At 42.7% G+C, this 19,157-nt stretch overlaps 1 protein-coding gene across 3 annotated transcripts in view; it reads right to left on the bottom strand.

Moving 5' to 3' along the window:
* Window positions 1–3,222: 3,222 nt before the first annotated feature.
* The window catches only part of PFKP (phosphofructokinase, platelet), a 105,260-nt gene continuing 89,325 nt past the window's right edge, over window positions 3,223–19,157 (bottom strand). For 2 of the 3 annotated variants that reach the window (XM_056519504.1, XM_056519503.1), the window contains 7 exons: window positions 17,573–17,725; window positions 12,179–12,343; window positions 12,008–12,069; window positions 10,671–10,782; window positions 9,314–9,413; window positions 5,549–5,654; window positions 3,223–3,817 (listed from right to left, as the gene is read on the bottom strand). In XM_056519504.1, the coding sequence (XP_056375479.1) occupies window positions 3,664–3,817; window positions 5,549–5,654; window positions 9,314–9,413; window positions 10,671–10,782; window positions 12,008–12,069; window positions 12,179–12,343; window positions 17,573–17,725 (852 nt within the window). In that variant the 3' untranslated portion in view covers window positions 3,223–3,663. The remainder of the gene's footprint in view (window positions 3,818–5,548; window positions 5,655–9,313; window positions 9,414–10,670; window positions 10,783–12,007; window positions 12,070–12,178; window positions 12,344–17,572; window positions 17,726–19,157) is intronic. The other variant, XM_056519502.1, reaches the window with a different exon arrangement.

The following is a 19,157-nucleotide window of genomic DNA, read 5'->3' as shown; positions in this document are numbered from 1 at the left end:
TACATTAAAACAATTAAAACATTGGACGGAATGCAAAACGCGTTTCAGGAATATGTTTTCCCTTTCTCAATTGCTAAAAATGGACAGTCCACTTTTAGCAATTGAGAAAGGGAAAACATATTCCCGAAACATGTTTTGCATTCTGTCCAATGTTTTAATGTAACAATAAAACCATTTTATGAACTACTCCCGTGCCTACGGAATCTGATGCGGATCGCATGACAGCAGCGCCAGTGCAAAGACACTTTTTCTTGCCTCTACTTATCCACGATTACCGAACGCCCTTCCTTGAAAGGCGATCGGTCCTACAGTTTGCAGGCGGCAGCTCAAGATCCATACGTCTGTACCCCATACGGAGGGGTTTCGTGCATGAATGCAAGTATTCAGCAAGGTGAGCACAACACCTATACTTGGGATCCCTGGGATTTACCTACACAGAATTACACTAGGCGCTGTCCTGTCTTTTTCCCTTTTCTTTGAAGATTGTTTCCAATGTGGGTTTCCTCTTAAGAATCTTGGTGTCCTGGCACCTCCTCGGGGCAGAGTGTTTGTCTTATGTTTAAGACAATTAGTTGCTCCGTAGTGCATGTGTTTGGTTGTGCATATAGCTACACAAACTAATATGCACAGTCCATCCAAATATGCATCAAAGGGTACACTTTAGGACCCTCGTATATAATGTAAGATTGCTACTGAGCAGCATGGTCCCAAGTACAATCACTAAAATACCTGTAGTATTTCCAACAAACCGAAAACGTCCATAGTGGCTCAAGGTGGAAAAAGTCATACATTACTAGATTGTAATTATACCAGGTAACGACTAGAGGTTCGAATATGGTGAAGATTTTTTTTTTTATCTATTTCTTCGTATTTTCTTCTTAAAAAGTTGTAAAATACGAAGAAATAGGTAGATTTGTTGGTGCTGTAATTATACTGACCTGCAAAATAAACATGTAAAAACAAAATCCCCACAAAATGGCGGAATAGGATAATTTAGAGAAAAAAATGGCTTTGTGCAAATTGAAACATCTTGCTCAGAGCCCAAGTATCAAAGAGGTTGCCCTGTGCCGCAGCATGCACTCATTCTCCCAACCTTGATTGCTGGAGGAACATCCTCTTCTAGTACTGAGCCATGCACCTCAATAAGGGGCCATCCATCTTGTGGCTCAGCACCACCTCTATGGCACAGATTCCCTTTCAGTAACTTCTCAGTCTCCATACAGGAAAAGGCTAAAATAAAGTGGCAAGCTGCTTGTTTCTGATAGAATGCTGGAGACTAAGAAATCACACAGAGCTCTTTCATTTCAGCTTTGTCCTTTATAGACACTGAAGTTACTTGCTTACTCCGTGCGGCTCACTTAAAGGGGTACTGTGGTGAACAACAATTTTATTTTTAAATCAACTGGTGCCAGAAAGTTAAACAGATTTGTAAATTACTTCTATTTAAAAATCTTAATCCTTCCAGTACTTATCAGCTGCAAATGTTCCACAGGAAGTTCTTTTCTTTTTAAATGTATTTTCTGTTTGACCACAGTGCTCTCCATAGCAAACCTCTCCTGCTCTTGACAGTTCCTGACATGGACAGAGGTGTCAGCAGAGAAAAGAAAAGAACTTCCTGTGGAGCATACAGTAAACAGGCACTGGGGTTTACTGAAGCAATGGCACTAGACAAGGCAAAGCTCTATTTTATTATTTTACAGCCCTAGAAGGCTTGTGCTTGTTTTAATTAAGCTGTAATACCCTTTTAATGGTGTAGTCACACTTACAGTATCCTGTGCATATGATGCACCATATTCGATGCTGCATATTTGAGGTGGTGTTCAGTCATTTAGTTTAGATTGAAATCTGCAGCTTCAACTCCTGCACATAAAATATGCGCAGGATACTGTACATGTAAATACACCCAATGCATTCACAGGTAAGGATCTGCTGCATATTTTCTGCAGCTGATTTTTCTACCCACTGAAGTTAATGGGTAGCAAAATCAGCTGCACAAAATATGCAGCAGACCCTGTACGTGTGAATGTACCCTAAGGGTAGGGTCCCACGTAGCGCATCTGCAGCGTATTTGATGATGCAGATGCGCTACTGACCATCCCTAGAGTGTGCCTTCTGTTCCAGTGCATCCTGCTTTGTCTGCTCATAGCAGCAATCTACCGCTACGAGCAGACACACAGTGACCTGCGAGTCGCCGCACATATTTGCACTGTACTCACAGACATTGCAGTCGGCGACTTGCAGATCACTGCAGGTTTGCTGTTACGAGCAGCCAAAGCAGGATGCACGGGCACAGGAGACTCACTCTATTGACGGTCAGTAGCGCATCCACAGCGTATTTGACGCACTACTACTAGGTGACCCTACCCTTAGTATATACAAGATTTCTGCTTGCTGCCAGTGAATGGGAAGGGTAATAGTGTATACACTCAGAAACCAAAAAATGTTGTTCTAATCATATAAGGGTATAAAAAAACCGATTGTCTCTGGCGCTGGTCTGCTGGAGGTAGTTAGGACTAGGACATCTGATAGTGTCTTAAAAGTTGGCTTATTACAGAAGTACAAGCAACGCGTTTCTGGTCGATACCGGACCCTTCGTCGGGCACCTTGCCTGATGAAGGGTCCTGTATGGACCAGAAACTCATTGCTTGTACTTCTGTAATAAACCAACTTTTAAGACACTATCAGATGTCCTAGTCCTAACTACCTGCAGCAGACCAGCGCCAGAGACGGTAGATTTTTTTCTTCCCTGTATACTGCTTTTCACTGGAAGAACGAGGTTGATTCCAGAGGACTGTGGCTGCAGGCCTGGATATTGTGTAAAGTCTACTAAGGTGTTGTGCTCTCAGTGCAACTCTGCCCGGTGAGTACCACTCTAACCACCACTGACACCCTCCACATTAACGTACTTCACTAGGGGTGCAATCCCCTTCCTCCTTTTTTTTTTTCTCTTTCCATTGTAATCATATAACAAGCAGTGCCTCTGGCATAGCCTAATAAGCTAAAAACACAAGATTGCATAAACATCACTTACATAAGACAGTACATCCCTCCTTGAATAGGCTGTTTGACTACACATTTTCATAACATATGCACCCGGCTGTAGTCCAGGAGGCTGTTCTGGTGTCTGACTTGCATTCAAGAACTAGTTACCAATCCCATAAAACATAAGCTGGATAATAATACAAAGATAACTTTCTACCTACAAAGATTCCAACAAGTTAATGTTTTCCAATGTTTCTTTATTACATCACATAAATGTAATCCTGCAACATGTCACTGAGGAAAGAAATACAGATAAAGCACATATAAATGAGTCCATTACATCTCCAATACTAGGTGTAATATACTGTAATGTAATTACACACAACACACAGGGAACATTGCAGCCCATTCACATCTGTGGCAAAACATTTGGAAAGAAAAGTAAAACAAACTAGAGAGTGAGCTGTGATGTCTTCTCCATACAATTTCATTCATAATATTCTTATGACTATTTATCTATTTTTAGACATAACCTAGAAATTGCATGGACATAAAGTGCTGAAACAATATAACTTAAATTAAAAAAAGATAAAACCTAACAGTTATATAATAAAGCAGTAAAGCACACAATGGAAATGGAGACAGGCTATGATACGAGGCATGGTGACGGCGTCTGTAGCATTAGATGGCTCCTGCTTCTGCCGCTTTACGTATGGGCACGTGAACGTGTTCCAGCTGCCCAGCATCAGAAATGTCATAGCTGGTCTTATACTTGGCCAGAATTTTCATCAATGGTCTCAGTTTCAGCCACCACTGCTCTTTTGGAATTCTGTGTCTGGATTTGGAAAGTAAGAATGAAGCGTTACTGTCTCAGCATACAATACAGACTATTGTGAAACAATACAGGGATTTTCTGTTTTCTTTAGAAAGTTGACTAGAATTAATTGGCATAACTTTCCTCAGCTCCATTTGGGGCCTTAGTCACAGATTCTGTGCATTCATTAGTTTTTTGCCCTGCTAGAATCCAGCAAAATAATGGAAACCCAACAGGCCCCCATTAAAGTGGTAGTCCACTGGCCAGCGTTCGGAACATTTAGTTCCGAACACTGTGGGTGCGCACTACGGGGGTCGGCCATGCCCCCTCGTGAAGTCAGATCACGCTCCCTCCATGCAAGTCCATGGGAGGGGGCGTGGCGGCCACCATGCCCCCTCCCATAGACTTGCATTGAGGGAGCATGGCCGACCCCCGCAGTGCGCTCACAGATTTTGGAACTAAATGTTCTGAACGCTGGCCAGTGGAGTACCCTTTTTAAAGTTATTGTAGTGCTAAACAATTTATCCCCTATACAAAGGATAGAGGATAAGTGTGATCGCAGGGGGTCCGACTGCTGAGACCCCCGCGATCTCCTGCTCGGCGCCCCGCTCTCCTTGTGCACGGCCTGATCTTTGCTCTATGGATGGAGACCTTCGACCCCTGTATGAAGTGGAAGTCAACACGCTTTATGGGAGAATCAGAGATACTCAAACACTGTATCTTCTGCTCTACCTTAGAGATGCGTGGAAGGGGCATGTCGGCCACGGCTCTGTTCATGGGTAAAGTCGGGGGTGACTTGCAGGAGATTGCAGGGGGTCCCAGTGGTTGGAACCCCCCACAATCAGATGCTTATCCCCTATCCTTTGAATAGGGGATACGTTGTTTAGCACCTCAGTACAGTACTCCTTTAATGAAATCTCTGGATAAGTTGTTGTCTGGCTCTATCTTCCATGCCGATGGCCGCAGCATCATCGCAACAGGCCTTATGGAGGACGTTATTTATTTTTATTTTATGTAAGTTCCAGATAATTTTTCAATATTTTGGTTGGAACATAAAAAAATAATGTTATTCAATATTTAGATGTATATATCAATTTTAAAATATATTTTCTAGAGATGAGCAAAGTTACAGTAATTCGATTCGTCACAAACCTTGCGGCTCGGCGGTTGCTGACTTTATCCTGCATAAATTAGTTCAGCTTTCAGGTGCTCCGGTGGCTGGAAAAGGTGGATACAGTCCTAGGAGAGAGTCTCCAGCCCACCGGAGAACCTGAAAGATGAACTAATGTATGCAGGATAAAGTCCGCAACCGCCGAGCTGGGAAGTTCGTGACGAATCGAATTACTGTAAATTCGCTCATCTCTATTATTTTCTATCAGTTCCTTATAGTTTCTAAACTTCATCTCTTACTTCCAGTGGATAAAACTCTGTCTGAGCACATGCTCGGGTTGTTGATGGAGACAATTCTGATGTTCAGCCATGATGGATGAGAAATTTTGGGAAAATTCTCATGTGTTCATAGTTGACCATAAATCATTATGTCTATAAGATAAGTTTACTGCTCAATGTTATAGTATATGGTACTGAGTGGCTTATATCAGTCTGGGTTATAAGCCTTTCACAGCTGCAGATGGATCACACCACCTTAGCTGATACCCATAAATGCTACACTAACAATATATTATCACTTGCGGTTCTTGAGAGGAAGGCCTAATGATGGAGCTGTGGTTTCTAAGATACATTAGCACTTACTTGAAGTCAGTTTCGTCTCTGAGTTGCATTACTGGCTGGAAGAGAAGAGCTCGCCTGCGCATCCCTAGTAGACATACACTGTCTTCCGTGTTAGCAAATACTTTGCCTGGAAATTGGAGAATAACATTTATTACCATTTAAAAGATCGAGGTCGGACAATTATCATCATAGCCATTAAATGGAGGGATCTAATACGCTAACTGGTTCATCTACGACACATTCTTATCTAAGATGTATAAAAGAGACACAAAACAGAAGAAAGTAATCATAGCTATGTCACTGGTGGTATGGCACTGTCCTTGTATTGTGTTATTTATGCTGAAGAATGATACTGCTGACTGACATGGTGATGACTTATTGTATTACTGTGCCAAACTGACAGTGATGAGGTACAGTACCTCTTAGACTAGGTTCACACCATGTTATGGGTGCAACAGAAGGCCCATCCTTTAGTTGCCATTAACTGGCATTCTGTTTATAACTTTCATGTATTATTTGTATTTTTCTATTATTAACGAAATGTATCAGAACGTAATGGGGGAAGTGACAAGAGTGAGAGCGTTAAGGTTTTAAAGGAGTATTCCAGCCTTAGACATCTCATCCCCTTTCCAAAGGACATGGGATAAGATGTCTGATCTCAGCGGTCCTGCCACTGTGACCCCTGCGATCTCGATGCAGCCCCCAGTATTCTGTGACGGGCGCTGCTCCCAAGACATGACATCACGGCCACACTCGTGTCGACACGCCATGCCCCCTCCATTCATGTCTATGGGAGGGGGTGTGATGGCTGTCACGCCCCCTCCCATAGACATGAATGGAGGAGGTGAGATGTGACGAGGGGGTGTGGCCATGATGCCACGTCTCCGGAGCAGTACCTGTCACAGAATGCTGGGGCTGCACAGAGATCCCTGGGATCCCTGCAGTGGGACCCCTACGTTCAGATGTCAAAGGCCTGAATACCCCTTTAACTTTTAACTACTGTTTTCTTATAAATATCAAGTGCATAATATATCTGTACAGACAGAGAATAGTGATGTCATTCAACTTTACTAAAAGAAACAAATAAGCAAGCAAAACCAGTCAGTCAACAGGATACATTCTTCTGTCTGCAGAAAATGTATGTAAAAAAATAATAAAAAAGCAGTATTCAATGATCCCCTGCCGCCGCTATTCTGATAGCGCTCAGGTTACCACTTATCTTCACTTCCTGGTCCCGGTCTCACCACAAAGTAAATGGTCATCCCTGAGCGGAGTGGTTCCCCATCTCAGACAATGATTGGCTTGGTGGACACTTTGTTGTATTGACAGGAACCAGGAAGTGAAGAGAAGCGGGTTCCTGAGCAACATCAGAACAGCAGCGGCGGGAGCGTAGTGGAGGTGAATGCTGCTCTTTATTTATTTATTTATTTTCCTAGACAACCCATTTAAATAGAAATTTTCCACAAGGCCCCCAAGCCTAGAGGAAGCAAACTGGGTTCTCCAGGGCCAAGCTTTTGCCCACAAACTGTGGGTAGGTACAGGGGAGGTTTCATCAGGACATGGAAAGACCCTTATAAAGCTAGTGTTACTAAGACTGTGTTCACGCAGTGCGGCTAATTTGCGATACCACAACCTTTTACCGCCTGCATTTTTGGAGTGAATGGACGGAAATTGCAGTAAAAATACCGTGACTGTGCTAAGCGGTAACATTTTCAAATTTTTTACCACAATTTTGGCTATTTGCGTAAAAAAAAAAAAAATAAAAAGGCACGCGGAAATGTATTGTGTTAATGCTAAATAGTTGCAACAAGTGAATACAGCCTGATGTTGCAACTTAAAAGATATATGGTTGCATGCCTAAGGACAGGTTTACACGTTTAAAGGGGTGCCAAAAAACATCTTATCCCCTATCCAAAGCATAGGGGGTAAGATGTCTGATCGCGGGGGTCCTGCCGATGGGGACCCCCATGATCTCCGGTGTGGCCTCCTAGTCATCCATGCACAGAGCGAACTCCACTCCGTGCCAGATGACTGACAACTACAGCCGCCACACTCCCCTCCATTCATGTCTATGGGAGGAGGCGTGACGGCTACTACGTAGCCGTCACGCCCCCTCCCATAGACATGAATGGGGGGGGGGGCGTGGCATGACGGCACAAACACATAAGCTCCATGCTTCTGTGTTCTGGATGCTGACCCCCACGATCAGACATCTTATCCCTTATTCTTTGGATAAGGGATAAGATGTTTTTTGGCGGAGTTCCCCTTTAAGATTGTGCCAGGATATGGGTGAGGATTCCATATTCTGTACTTGTTAATTCTATGTTCAATTAGTAAAGGGTGTGTATAGCAAAGTATAGTGGCTCCTATAGACAGAGATGTGAAAAGAAGGCATGATTATGTACACCATTATTGACACCAAGTAATTATAAGACATTACCTTCTTCTAAGTATCCCGAGTAGCCATGAATGAAAATATAAAAGCAAAAAAAAGTATATTTAGCTCCTTATGTCTCTACATTCTATAAGGCATCTAGATGAATGCACTTTGCGCCAGACTGATTCACAATTCTTTGCACAAAAAAGAACTGAGACTAAGAGCAATTGCTACTGAATAATGTACAAATTTTATTAATGTATCCAAAATATTATTAAAAACGTCACCACTTGTGACAATATACAATAAAGATAGATTACCAATCAATGTTTATAAAGCAATACAAAATGAGATGTGATCAGATTCAACCATAAAACGCTGACCGTCCCTTGAGAAAGTCGGGTGACGAAACGTACGTTGGGATGGTGGTGACAGGTATCCATTATGGGTATGTGAGGATTTTTACCAACTTTGGGCATGTTATTCATATGCATTAGTTCACATGTGATAGAGCAGATAGCTCCTATACAAACATAGTGGGGCCATTAGACCCCTGTTTACATCTGGGTGCATATCATATAGAGCCTCCATATTACTCTCTTGACCTCACTGAATACACTGTGACTGAAATGATTGTTTTACCTGTCTCACCTACGTTTTCTGGTTGAATCTGATCACATCTCATTTTGTATTGCTTTATAAACATTGATTGGTAATCTATCTTTATTGTATATTGTCACAAGTGGTGACGTTTAAAAAAAAAATAATTGAATACATTTATAAAATTTGTACATTATTCAGTAGCAATTGCTCTTAGTCTCAGTTCTTTTTTGTACAAGTAGTTAATGGAGCTATACTGGTTAACAGGCTATAGACACTCAGCACATATCTTGAGGATTAGAGTACAACACACAACTATTTGGTGCTGTTTTTTCTTGTCTAAAGACTCACAATTCTGCAATGGAAAGCAAAGCGTGGCAGCAGAAGCTCTTCAATAAAGTGTATAATAAACATCATATACTGTGCACTATTATCTATAGCAGCAGTGTAGTACAGGGTAAAGTACATCTATTGTCTAATGAGAAATCTACATACGGATGTAGCCACCGGATATGCTAGATTATCACCACTCACATATGCTATATAGCAAATAAATGGCATTTTGCATCTGAGCTAATGTCCATTTACTTCCCAAAGAGACGTCATAAATGATACTGATTGGCAGGTCAGGATACAACATATTCCATTCTAGAATGAGCTAGAATGTGACTATGGGCAATTCCTCCAGATTTGCTGCCTTATTGAGATCAGATACTTCCCATAATAGCCTGTTCCACCTCTCCTCTGACTCTCACCCATGGCTTATTCTCACCTTGTCTTTATGTACTATTTAGTGTTAATCGTGTTACCCTTTCTGTAGGTTTCTTTCAGCTTCCTGGAGATCCACTGAACAGCTTTGGCTGAGATTTTTGTTCCAAAGTTTCTATCGAATGGTGAAGGAGCTCCGCCCTGTAAAATGACACATTCATGTTCATGATGGTATAAGGCTAGCATTGCATGGCCCTATGTTCACATAAAGTGTACCGCACTGTGTGTACATGAGGAGCAGCACTATTTATGTCCATTATATAACTTGTATATAATATTATTCACCTCTGAGGCTCCGTCTGTGATTTTAAGTTGCCCCTAACCTAGTGTAGACTAGCTGCTATGAAGTCTCCCATAACACACACACCCACACCCACACACACACACACACCCCCCCCCCATCTATATATCTATACCACAGAAACGGCAGCATGGAGGACATGACAGAGCAGTACTAAGCCCTATATATCTATACCACAGAAACAGCAGCATGGAGGACATAACAGAGCAGTATTAAAGGGGTACTCCGGTGGAAAACTTTTTTCTTTTAAATCAACTGGTGCCAGAAAGTTAAACATATTTGCTAATTACTTCTATTAAAAAATCTTAATCCTTCCAGGATTATTATCTGCTGAAAGCTATACATGAATTCCTTTCTTTTTGGAACACTGATGACATCACGAGCACAGTGCTCTCTGCTGACATCTCTGTCCATTTTAGCAACCATGCATAGCAGATGTATGCTAAGGGCAGCATAGTGGCTCAGTGGTTAGCACTGCTGCCTTGCAGTGCTGGGGCCTTGGGTTCAAATCCCACTAAGGACAACAATAAATAAAGCGTTATTATTATTATTATAACGTCAGCAGAGAGCACTGTGCTCGTGATGTCATCAGAGAGCATTCCAAAAAGAAAAGAATTTCCTCTGTAGTATTCAGCAGCTAATAAGTACAGGAAGGATTAAGATTTTCTAATAGAAGTAATTTACAAATATGTTTAACTTTCTGCCACCAGTTGATTTAAAAGAAAAAAGCTTTTCACCGGAGTACCCCTTTAAGCTGTGTAGACTGTGAATCTAGATAACACTCACTACAAGCTGCTGGAGCGTCTTCATATGTCTTCCTCCCTCCCTCTATACCTCTCCAACCACCCCCTCCCTCCATAGACTAATAAGCCCAGTAAAAACCTGACACTGCAGTGAGCTCATCTGGACATGGATTTGAGTGGTTTTTAGAGTAAAGGTGACAGAATCTACAGTAACTGTAACAGCTATGGAACCACCAGTCCCAGCCTTCACTCTGGGCTGCCACTCTATGGGGTTCTGATGTTTATATTCTTGAGTGTATAGGGAAAGACGTAACCTTTAACCTTTTGATTGATACACAGCTTTCTATACATTACCTGTTGCATGTGGCCCAGTACATTCTTTCTACAGTCGAACACTCCTTTCCCTTCCTCAGAATAGAGCTGATAAATGAAGTCTGTTGTGTAGTTTTCGTTGCAGTTTTCATTCCTGTATATAGAGTAAATAGAAGAAGAGTGAAGGACCATGGAAATAATACTATGTCGGGTTTCCTAAAATTCCGTCCATTGTCACAACTAGCCTCCTAGAATGGATAAAGGATAATGTAAGGGCATGGGATACTGTAGCATTTTGTCACAATATAATGAGAGGCTTCACACTACTTTTTTGAGTATTTATTGGTATCAGTGGTGAGGGAATAGGGCACTGTTTCCCAACAAGGCTGCCGCCAGCTGTTGCAAAACTACAACTTCCAGCATGCCCGGACAGCCGTTGGCTGTCCGGGCATGCTGGGAGTTACAGTTTTGCAACAGCTGGAGGCACCCTGGCTGTGAAACACTGGAATAGGGGTAAAGGAAGCAGGTACAACCTAGCCATTATGCTCTAGATGCTAGATAAGAGAATAGCAGCACTGTATGTGCAGTGTGGAGGCAAATGACTTACAATTAGGGCTGCACAATATATTGCAAAAGCAATCGAATCCCGATTTTTGCTTTTTGCGATATACCGATACAGCCCCCCGGGAAAACTTGTGATTATTTGCTCGGGACGGCTCCCATGTTCTGCTGCGGGCAGGGGCCGGCCAGAGTAGGTAAACACAAATTTAAATACTAAAAGTCAGTGTTTCCCAACCAGGGTGCCTCCAGTTGTTGCAAAACTACAACTCCCAGCAGGCCTGGACCGGCAAAGGCTGTCCGGGCATGCTGGTAGTAGTAGTAGTTTCACAACAGCTGGGGGCACCCTGGTAGAAAAAGACTGAGCTAAGTAAAAGGGCGCAGGGAGAAAAATAAAAAAAACCTTCTGCTAACCTACTCCCAGATGCCGTTTGTCTCCTCTTTACCATACAAATAGTAGGACCTTTCCCTTTTCAGCCAATCACTGGCCGCAGTGGTGTCACGTGTCAAGCCAGTGATTTGCTGATGGGGAAAGGTCTTTTTTGGCTGCAAACACACTAGGTTTCCCAGATCCGGTGGGAGATTTGAAAACCGCCCGGGAAACCCAGTGTATTGCTACAGTACAAAAAGCTGCCTACCAGGGGGTGGGGGCAGCTCATAAGTACTGGAAGGATTAAGATTTTTAAATAGAAATCATTTACACATCTATTTAACTTTCTGGCACCAGTTGATTTGAAAACATGTTTTTTCCACTGGAGTGGAGTTTAAGTAAAATGCCTTAAATATTATCCACATAGATTAAAAAGTGGTATGTGGTGTACCTCAGAACAAGGCCCCTCTGGATGTCAGTCTTCATCTTTGCCGTTAAATGTTCTACATTTGCCTATATAAAAGGATAAAATATTCATTGTATGCCAATAATAACTTTGATTACAAAAACTTAAACATAAATATGATTCCAGCAATTTCTGGCACAATATATTTGTATATACCTGGAGCTCACGAATGTCAAATTGCTCCTCAAAGACGTAGGCTGCATCGGCACCGGCAGCAAGACCTCCCATGTTGGCCAGGTAGCCGCAGTATCCTCCCATAGTCTCAATGATGAAGACTCGTCTCTTCGTTCCGCTGGCAGATTGTTTGATGCGGTCACAAGTCTAGTCAAAATGCACAGTTCAAAAATACATAATACTATCTCATAGAAAAGCCCAATGGCTTGACACAGACTCGCACTAATAAACTGCTGTATTTTTCAGCCCCAGCAATGGACTAGGCTTTATATTCTTACAGGTCAAACTGCTGCCCAAACAAGTCATTTTTGGCATTTGTGAGCATCAGATACATCAAGTTTTGTTTCCTTAGCTCATATATTGAAATTGGGGGATGTTAGATCTGTAATGTTGGCGGTTTCAAGATATTTTGTTTTAATTGCAGTTAGAAGTTGATGAACAAGGGAAGAAATATATAGGAAAGAATATGCTCCATTTTTCTTTTTCAAAAGTGTTTTAACTTTAAAGCAAATAATGGGGTGTCCCAGCAGCATCACATCCTCAATATATGGGGACATCATTTCAGCACTTACGGTTTATATATTTATTTATAATATTATTCATTCCCTTAAAGGGATAGTTTGAAAAAAAATAAAAATAATTTTCAAATCAACTGGTGGCAGATATTTAAATAATCTTTAGCCTCCCAGTACTTATCAGCTGCTGTATGCTCCAAAGGAAGTGGTGTAGTTCTTTCCAGTCTGATCACAATGCTCTCTGCTGCCACCTCTGTCCATGTCAGGAATTGTCCAGAGCAGGAACAAGCCTCAGAACAACAAGTTGGCAGCAGAGAGGATTGTCACACATTAGAAAGAACTACAGGACCTTCAGGGCATACCGTACATCAGCTGGTAAGTACTGGAAGGATTAAAGGGGATCTGTCTGCTGCATTCACACTCCAAACTGCTGACATTGATAGATAACTGTTAGGACAAGAAGACACATGGTACCTATCACATATCTGTCTGTACTTCTATAATGTAGAAAAATGCTTTTATTCTACGATGCAAAGAGTCAGAGAGGAGTTCCAAAGAGCCTGCAGGGCTGGAACACTTCCTCGCCCCCCCCCCCCACAATCCCTATACCTACTTGATTGACAGTCAGCTGGAAGCCGAGCCCTGTTTTTAAATCTCACACCTCAGCACAATTTCTATGCACAGCACTAAAAGCTTAGCCCTGATTCCCTCAAGCAGGGACATTGATGAGGAGAGGGAGCAAGGAGACATTCCAGTCCTCATCATTTCACGGGCTTGAGAATGCCAGGCTGACACCAGAAAATAAAAGCATTTTTCTACATTAAGGAAGCACAAACAGATATATGAAAGGTACAATGTGTCTCCTTGTCCTAACAGCATATAACAGTGTCGGCATTTTAGAACGAGATTCACAGCTGAAGGATTACCTTTAAAAGTACATATGTGTATACATTTCTGATTTGAAAATGTTTTTCCCTCCAGAGTACCCCTTAAATGATCCAATTAAATTAAAATTTAGATCCATTGTTAAAAAAAAAATACCCCCAGAAGAACACAGCTAATCTACTAATCTGCAAATATTAATAATGATATTAATAAGTGCCAGTTAAAAAAAAAAAAAAAAAAAACATAGAGGAATGTCAGAAGTTTTGATCGATTTGGGTCTCAGTGCTGAGCTCCTCAATGATTGTTAGATACAGACAAGAGAAGCACTTAGCTGAGCACATATATCCCCGGCTTGTTGCAATCTCTTTCTCATGGCAGGAGATGGTCTCCATAAACATACCATGAATACAATCTCCTGCCGCGCCTGCTGTCTATATCGCGTAACAATTAGTAGGGGTTCAGCATTCAGACCCCCTACCGTTTGAAACGTTTGACTTGTCTCTAGGATACGTCAAAAGTCTTTTAGGCTATGTACTGTCTTATAGCTGGCAATGCATCCTGTGAGGATTCCGCAGAGAGAATGGACAGGTTCATTCTTTCTGCTGAAACTGAAATTAGAAATTCTGTCATGTGCACATGGCCTTAAAGGGCTAATCCACTGGCCAGTGTTCGGAACATTTAGTTCCGAACGCTGTGTGCGCGCTGCGGGGGGCAGCCATGATGTCAGGCCACGCCCACTCAATGCAAGTCTTACGTGCCCCCTCCCATAGACTTTCAGTGAGGGGGCATGGCCGACCGCTGCAGTGCGCACACAGCGTTCTGAACTAGATGTTCCGAATGCCGGTCAGTGGAGTACCCCTTTTAAGTGACAGTGCCTATTTAGTGATCTGCCCAGGGATGTTCAGGTAGCAGGTGGTGTGCTGCAAACACCAAAAATTGGCCATGAAAGTGAGCAAAATCCTCAGGAAACAACACTCGAGTATCTGATGAAAATGGCATGCAATTCACTCTTATAAGCAAAGAAACATGAATGGAGTCTAAACATTTCTTTTTCCCACGTAATGAATGTCTCTGACATAATATGGAAGAGGAAGATGAGATGTAACCGCCTGAAAGACTGGAAATGTCTGACTCATTGTGTCAGCATGCTGCCGCTTATCACTTTCCTGTAACACGCTTGTTGCATAATCTTTCATCATCTTATCATGCACCAGTGCACACTGGCTCACAGACAATGCCTGCACCAGTATTTTCCTCATATTGTAAAATCTGACATTGTATATGACATGAGAGGCAATGTTTTATTGGCACCTCTTGCTAATAATTGTCAGGTGACGATGATGTCATTTGGTTTGTTCATTTTATTTTAATTTTATGGTGCAATGCAGGGAATCTGATGCTCCAGAATGTGCATATCTCTGTGAATGTTAATAATAGTGTTCTGGGAAAAAATGATGATACTTTAATAGAGTTTATAAAGGAACCAATAACTATTATTGGGACTTTCTCGGACCAAACCTCAAGGTTGGCTCACGGCTATATACTGTAGGTATTTCAGTCGGGCCGGATTCACACATTGGAAAATTTGTTAACATATTTTTTTTTTTTTCCTTAGAATTTTATTCATAAAAAAATCATAATTATAATTGCAGCATATTCCGATGAGTGAATGTTGCTTCTGTCTTTATCTCACAAACATTTAAGTGAATAGGGCAGAGTTGCAGCACCTATATAGTGCATGGAAGAATCCAGAAAGAACCACGTGCCCTGCTGAGCACCCCTTATTTTGTAAAAATGATTACGGTCTAAATTGATCAGCATATGCTAGTGATATGTCTCCACTTAAAGACAACCTGTCATCACTATCTCGCTGCCTAACCACCAGTCATCAGGGTGGTCCCCATCAGCTTCTCCCCACCCCAGTGGCCATGATTGATCTCTCCCTCATTCTGCACTGAGGACAAGCAGGGCTATATACACTGAGGACAAGCAGGGCTCTGTACACTGAGGACAAGCAGGGCTCTGTGCACTGAGGACAAGCAGGGCTCTGTGCACTGAGGACAAGCAGTGCTCTGTCCACTGAGGAGAAGCAGGTCTCTGTACACTGAGGACAAGCAGGTCTCTGTACACTTAGGACAAGCAGGGCTCTGTACACTGAGGACAAGCAGGGATCTGTACACTGAGCACAAGCAGGGCTCTGTACACTGAGGACAAGCAGGGCTCTGTACACTGAGGACAAGCAGGGCTTTGTTCAATGACGACAGGAAGGGCTTTGTGCACTGAGGACAAGCAGGGCTCTGTGCACTGAGGACAAGCAGAGCTCTGTACACTGAGGACAAACAGGGCTCTGTACACTGAGGACAAGCAGGGCTCTGTACACTGAGGACAAGCAGGGCTCTGTACACTGAGGACAAGTAGGGCTTTGTACACTGAGGATAAGCAGGGCTCTGTACTCTGTGGACAAGCAGGGTTCTGTACACTGAGGACAAGCAGGGCTCTGTACACTGAGGACAAGCAGGGCTCTGTACACTGAGGACAAGCAGGGCTCTGTACACGGAGGACAAGCAGGGCTCTGTACACGGAGGACAAGCAGGGCTCTGTACACGGAGGACAAGCAGGGCTCTGTGTACGGAGGACAATCAGGGCTCTGTGTACTGAGGACAAGCAGGGCTCTGCACAGAGCCCTGCTTGTCCCGCCCTTTTGGTCACCTCATAGAGACACACAGGCAATAGCTGCAGGGGCCACATTTTTTTCGCCCAAAATATGCAAATGTTTTAACCAATGTATATTACAAATATACATATAATGGTATTATCTACATTGTGTTTAAAAGTTTTTGCAAACAACAGGTACAATTTAGGTTACAAGATATCACTAGCATATGCTGATGAGTTGAGTGCCAATGATTGCTATAACAAAGCAGTGCTGAGTGGGGCACGTGGTTCCTTCTGGATTCTCTCATGCACAATGCCACAGCCGTTCATGTGCTACGCAGGTGCTGTAACGCGGTCCTATTCGCTTGAATGTTAATGAGATACTAAAAGAAGCAACATTGTGCAAGAGGTCCCTTCACTCTTATGAATGGTTTGACTCTCTAGTCGGGTTCCCACCAATCAGCAATGCCATATCCTAGCAATATACTATCCCTTGCCCAGACTGGAGTACCTACTATAGCATCACAATGGGCCCCTGACCACCCTGTTACTTTAAACAGTCTAAGCAGACTAAACTTCTATCTGAAGCATTGGAGCAGCGTTTCCCAACCAGGGTGTCTCCAGCTGTTGCAAAACTACAACTGCCAGCATGCCCGGACAGCCTGGCTGTCCGGGCATGCTGACAGTTGTAGTTTTGCAACAGCTGGAGGCACCCTGGTTGGCAAACACTGCATTAAAGTGATCTGACACAGTATCCTCATCCTGTACACATTGGCCCTGATTTATCAATCTGTCTGAGACAGAAAGTGGAGTAACCAATCACAGCTCATGTTTTATATCTTAAGGAAATCTGGTAAAATAAAGGCTGAGCCGTGATTGGCTGCTTGGGAAAATCAATCCACTTTCTGTCTCAGACAGATTGATAAATCTGGGCCATTGTTTCTGTACACAGTATATATTTTTCACTGATGTATATTATGGTTATTTGCGCTTTTGTTTTTGCGCTCTGTTACTTGTTTCCAGGTATGCCCGGTTATTTATCTGTAATATTTGAAAACCCAATAAAACCTTTAGAAACAAAAATAAAGTGATGTGACTTATTGAGGAGACACTCGCAGCACTATTTATAAAAAGCAAAAACAGGAGAATCTACAAGAAGGAGACTATTTTACGTATAGTCTGCCATAAAAAAAAAAAAAACATATATTATAATTTACATTTATAGTCATATCATTCATGAATCACAGACTGAAATGAGTTCAGCAATGATCCTGTGGGCATGACGCCATCTTAAAGTGTTAAAAAAGTAAAGACGTCTTACCTGCATAATGGCATTGAGTGCAGTGTCAGCGCCAAGACTTAAGTCAGTGCCAGGGACATTGTTGCTTATGGTGGCGGGCACAATGCACATGGGGATGCAAAACTCTTCATAGATGCCCCGAGCCTCAGCTAACTGCAGCAAACTCTCAAAAGCCTGCGGTGGCGGCATAGATATGTGCTTAGCGGACGATTAATGTACGCGTGTTAGTGGCTCCTTCTGTGCGCTGGGGAGGTTTGGCTTCCCGAAATCATAAGGAGGCGGTAACCTCGGGAACTTATCTGCTGTATAGGCACTTTGGTGTTGACTCTGTTAACTGTTAATAGCTTGATAATGTTCAGCAATACTGCCGTGCCAAAATGGGGGGAGGGGAGAGAAAAAAAAGTGCACTGGGGTCGCATTGGCGCAAGTAAGATCTGAAATGGATTTAGAAGACTGCCCCATACAGAGCGAAAAATAGGTTAAAGGCTTATGAGAAGATTTGTGATGTTTTTGGCATAAAAATTAGCAGAAGTGGAGAAGTGGTGTTAGTTTTAAGAGCGTATTATTGTTTGTTATTGTTGGGCGGCAAAAAAGGACGAGAGTAAAGAGTTAAACATTTCTATTTCTAGAGACCGATGGAGAAATCGGCACAATTGGCATCTATCTAAAGCTAGCATGCTTTTATCTTGGCATGCTGACACTTGGTGCCTTGCTATTTCTTTTTCTAGTGCCCTTTAAGTGCCCACTTATTGTACCTATTCTTCATATTTGCCCTTTTTATATTCTATTTTTAGACAAAAGGGGTTGTCTTCATCTTCTAAAAATAGTCTGGTCACCGGTTGTCTAGCAGCTGAAATCCCCCATGAACAGTAATGGCCCATTCACATTAACGTATTGTGTGGAATTCCACTTGGAGAATACAGTGCAGCAGCCTCCTATTGTTCTTGATGGGATTCTGCTACACCAGTCAGAGTAAGGAATGTCTGCGGCAGACGTCCCGCTGCAGAAATTCCAGACCTCAACCCCCCCGGACAGCAATAACGTATTTTAACACAGCGCATTTTCCAGTGGTCATAGCGCAGGCTTCCATGCCGCCGCCCACTCCAGATGCAGATAGTGACTCCGGTCGGCTCATTTTTGCCCTGTATCCGGTTTTGTGACCGGACCTAAAACCGTAGTACACCACGGTTTTAGGTCTGGTCACAAAACCAGAAACAGGGCAAAAATGAGCCGACCGGAGTCACTGTCTGACTCCAGTCTGCTCATTAATGTGAATTGGTTTCAGCGCCGGGCAGGCTGAGATACGGGAGCTTTCGGTTTTGATATTTCCCTGCCGGATCAGACAACCTTTTTAATAATCCAAACCTGGTTAGTTATTATCCAGTGCGCTGTGAACAACAAAGAAACTACAGTCTAAGGCTATGTTCACACGGCAGAATTGGAGCAGAATATTCTGTTTGGAAATTCCTCTTCTGCTTGATTTTAATGGGATTCTGCTGCACTGTGCACACGGTGTAATTTTTTCTGCCACGTTAATCCTGATTCCGGCAGAAGCATTTAAAGGAGATATGTGGCGAAAATGTTTTATCTCATCCTGTGCCCGGGC

This window comes from Hyla sarda, chromosome 5 (assembly GCF_029499605.1).
Source record: "Hyla sarda isolate aHylSar1 chromosome 5, aHylSar1.hap1, whole genome shotgun sequence".
In the NCBI taxonomy this organism is placed as follows: Eukaryota; Metazoa; Chordata; class Amphibia; order Anura; family Hylidae; genus Hyla; species Hyla sarda.
This window is presented reverse-complemented; position numbering and strand designations above follow the sequence as displayed.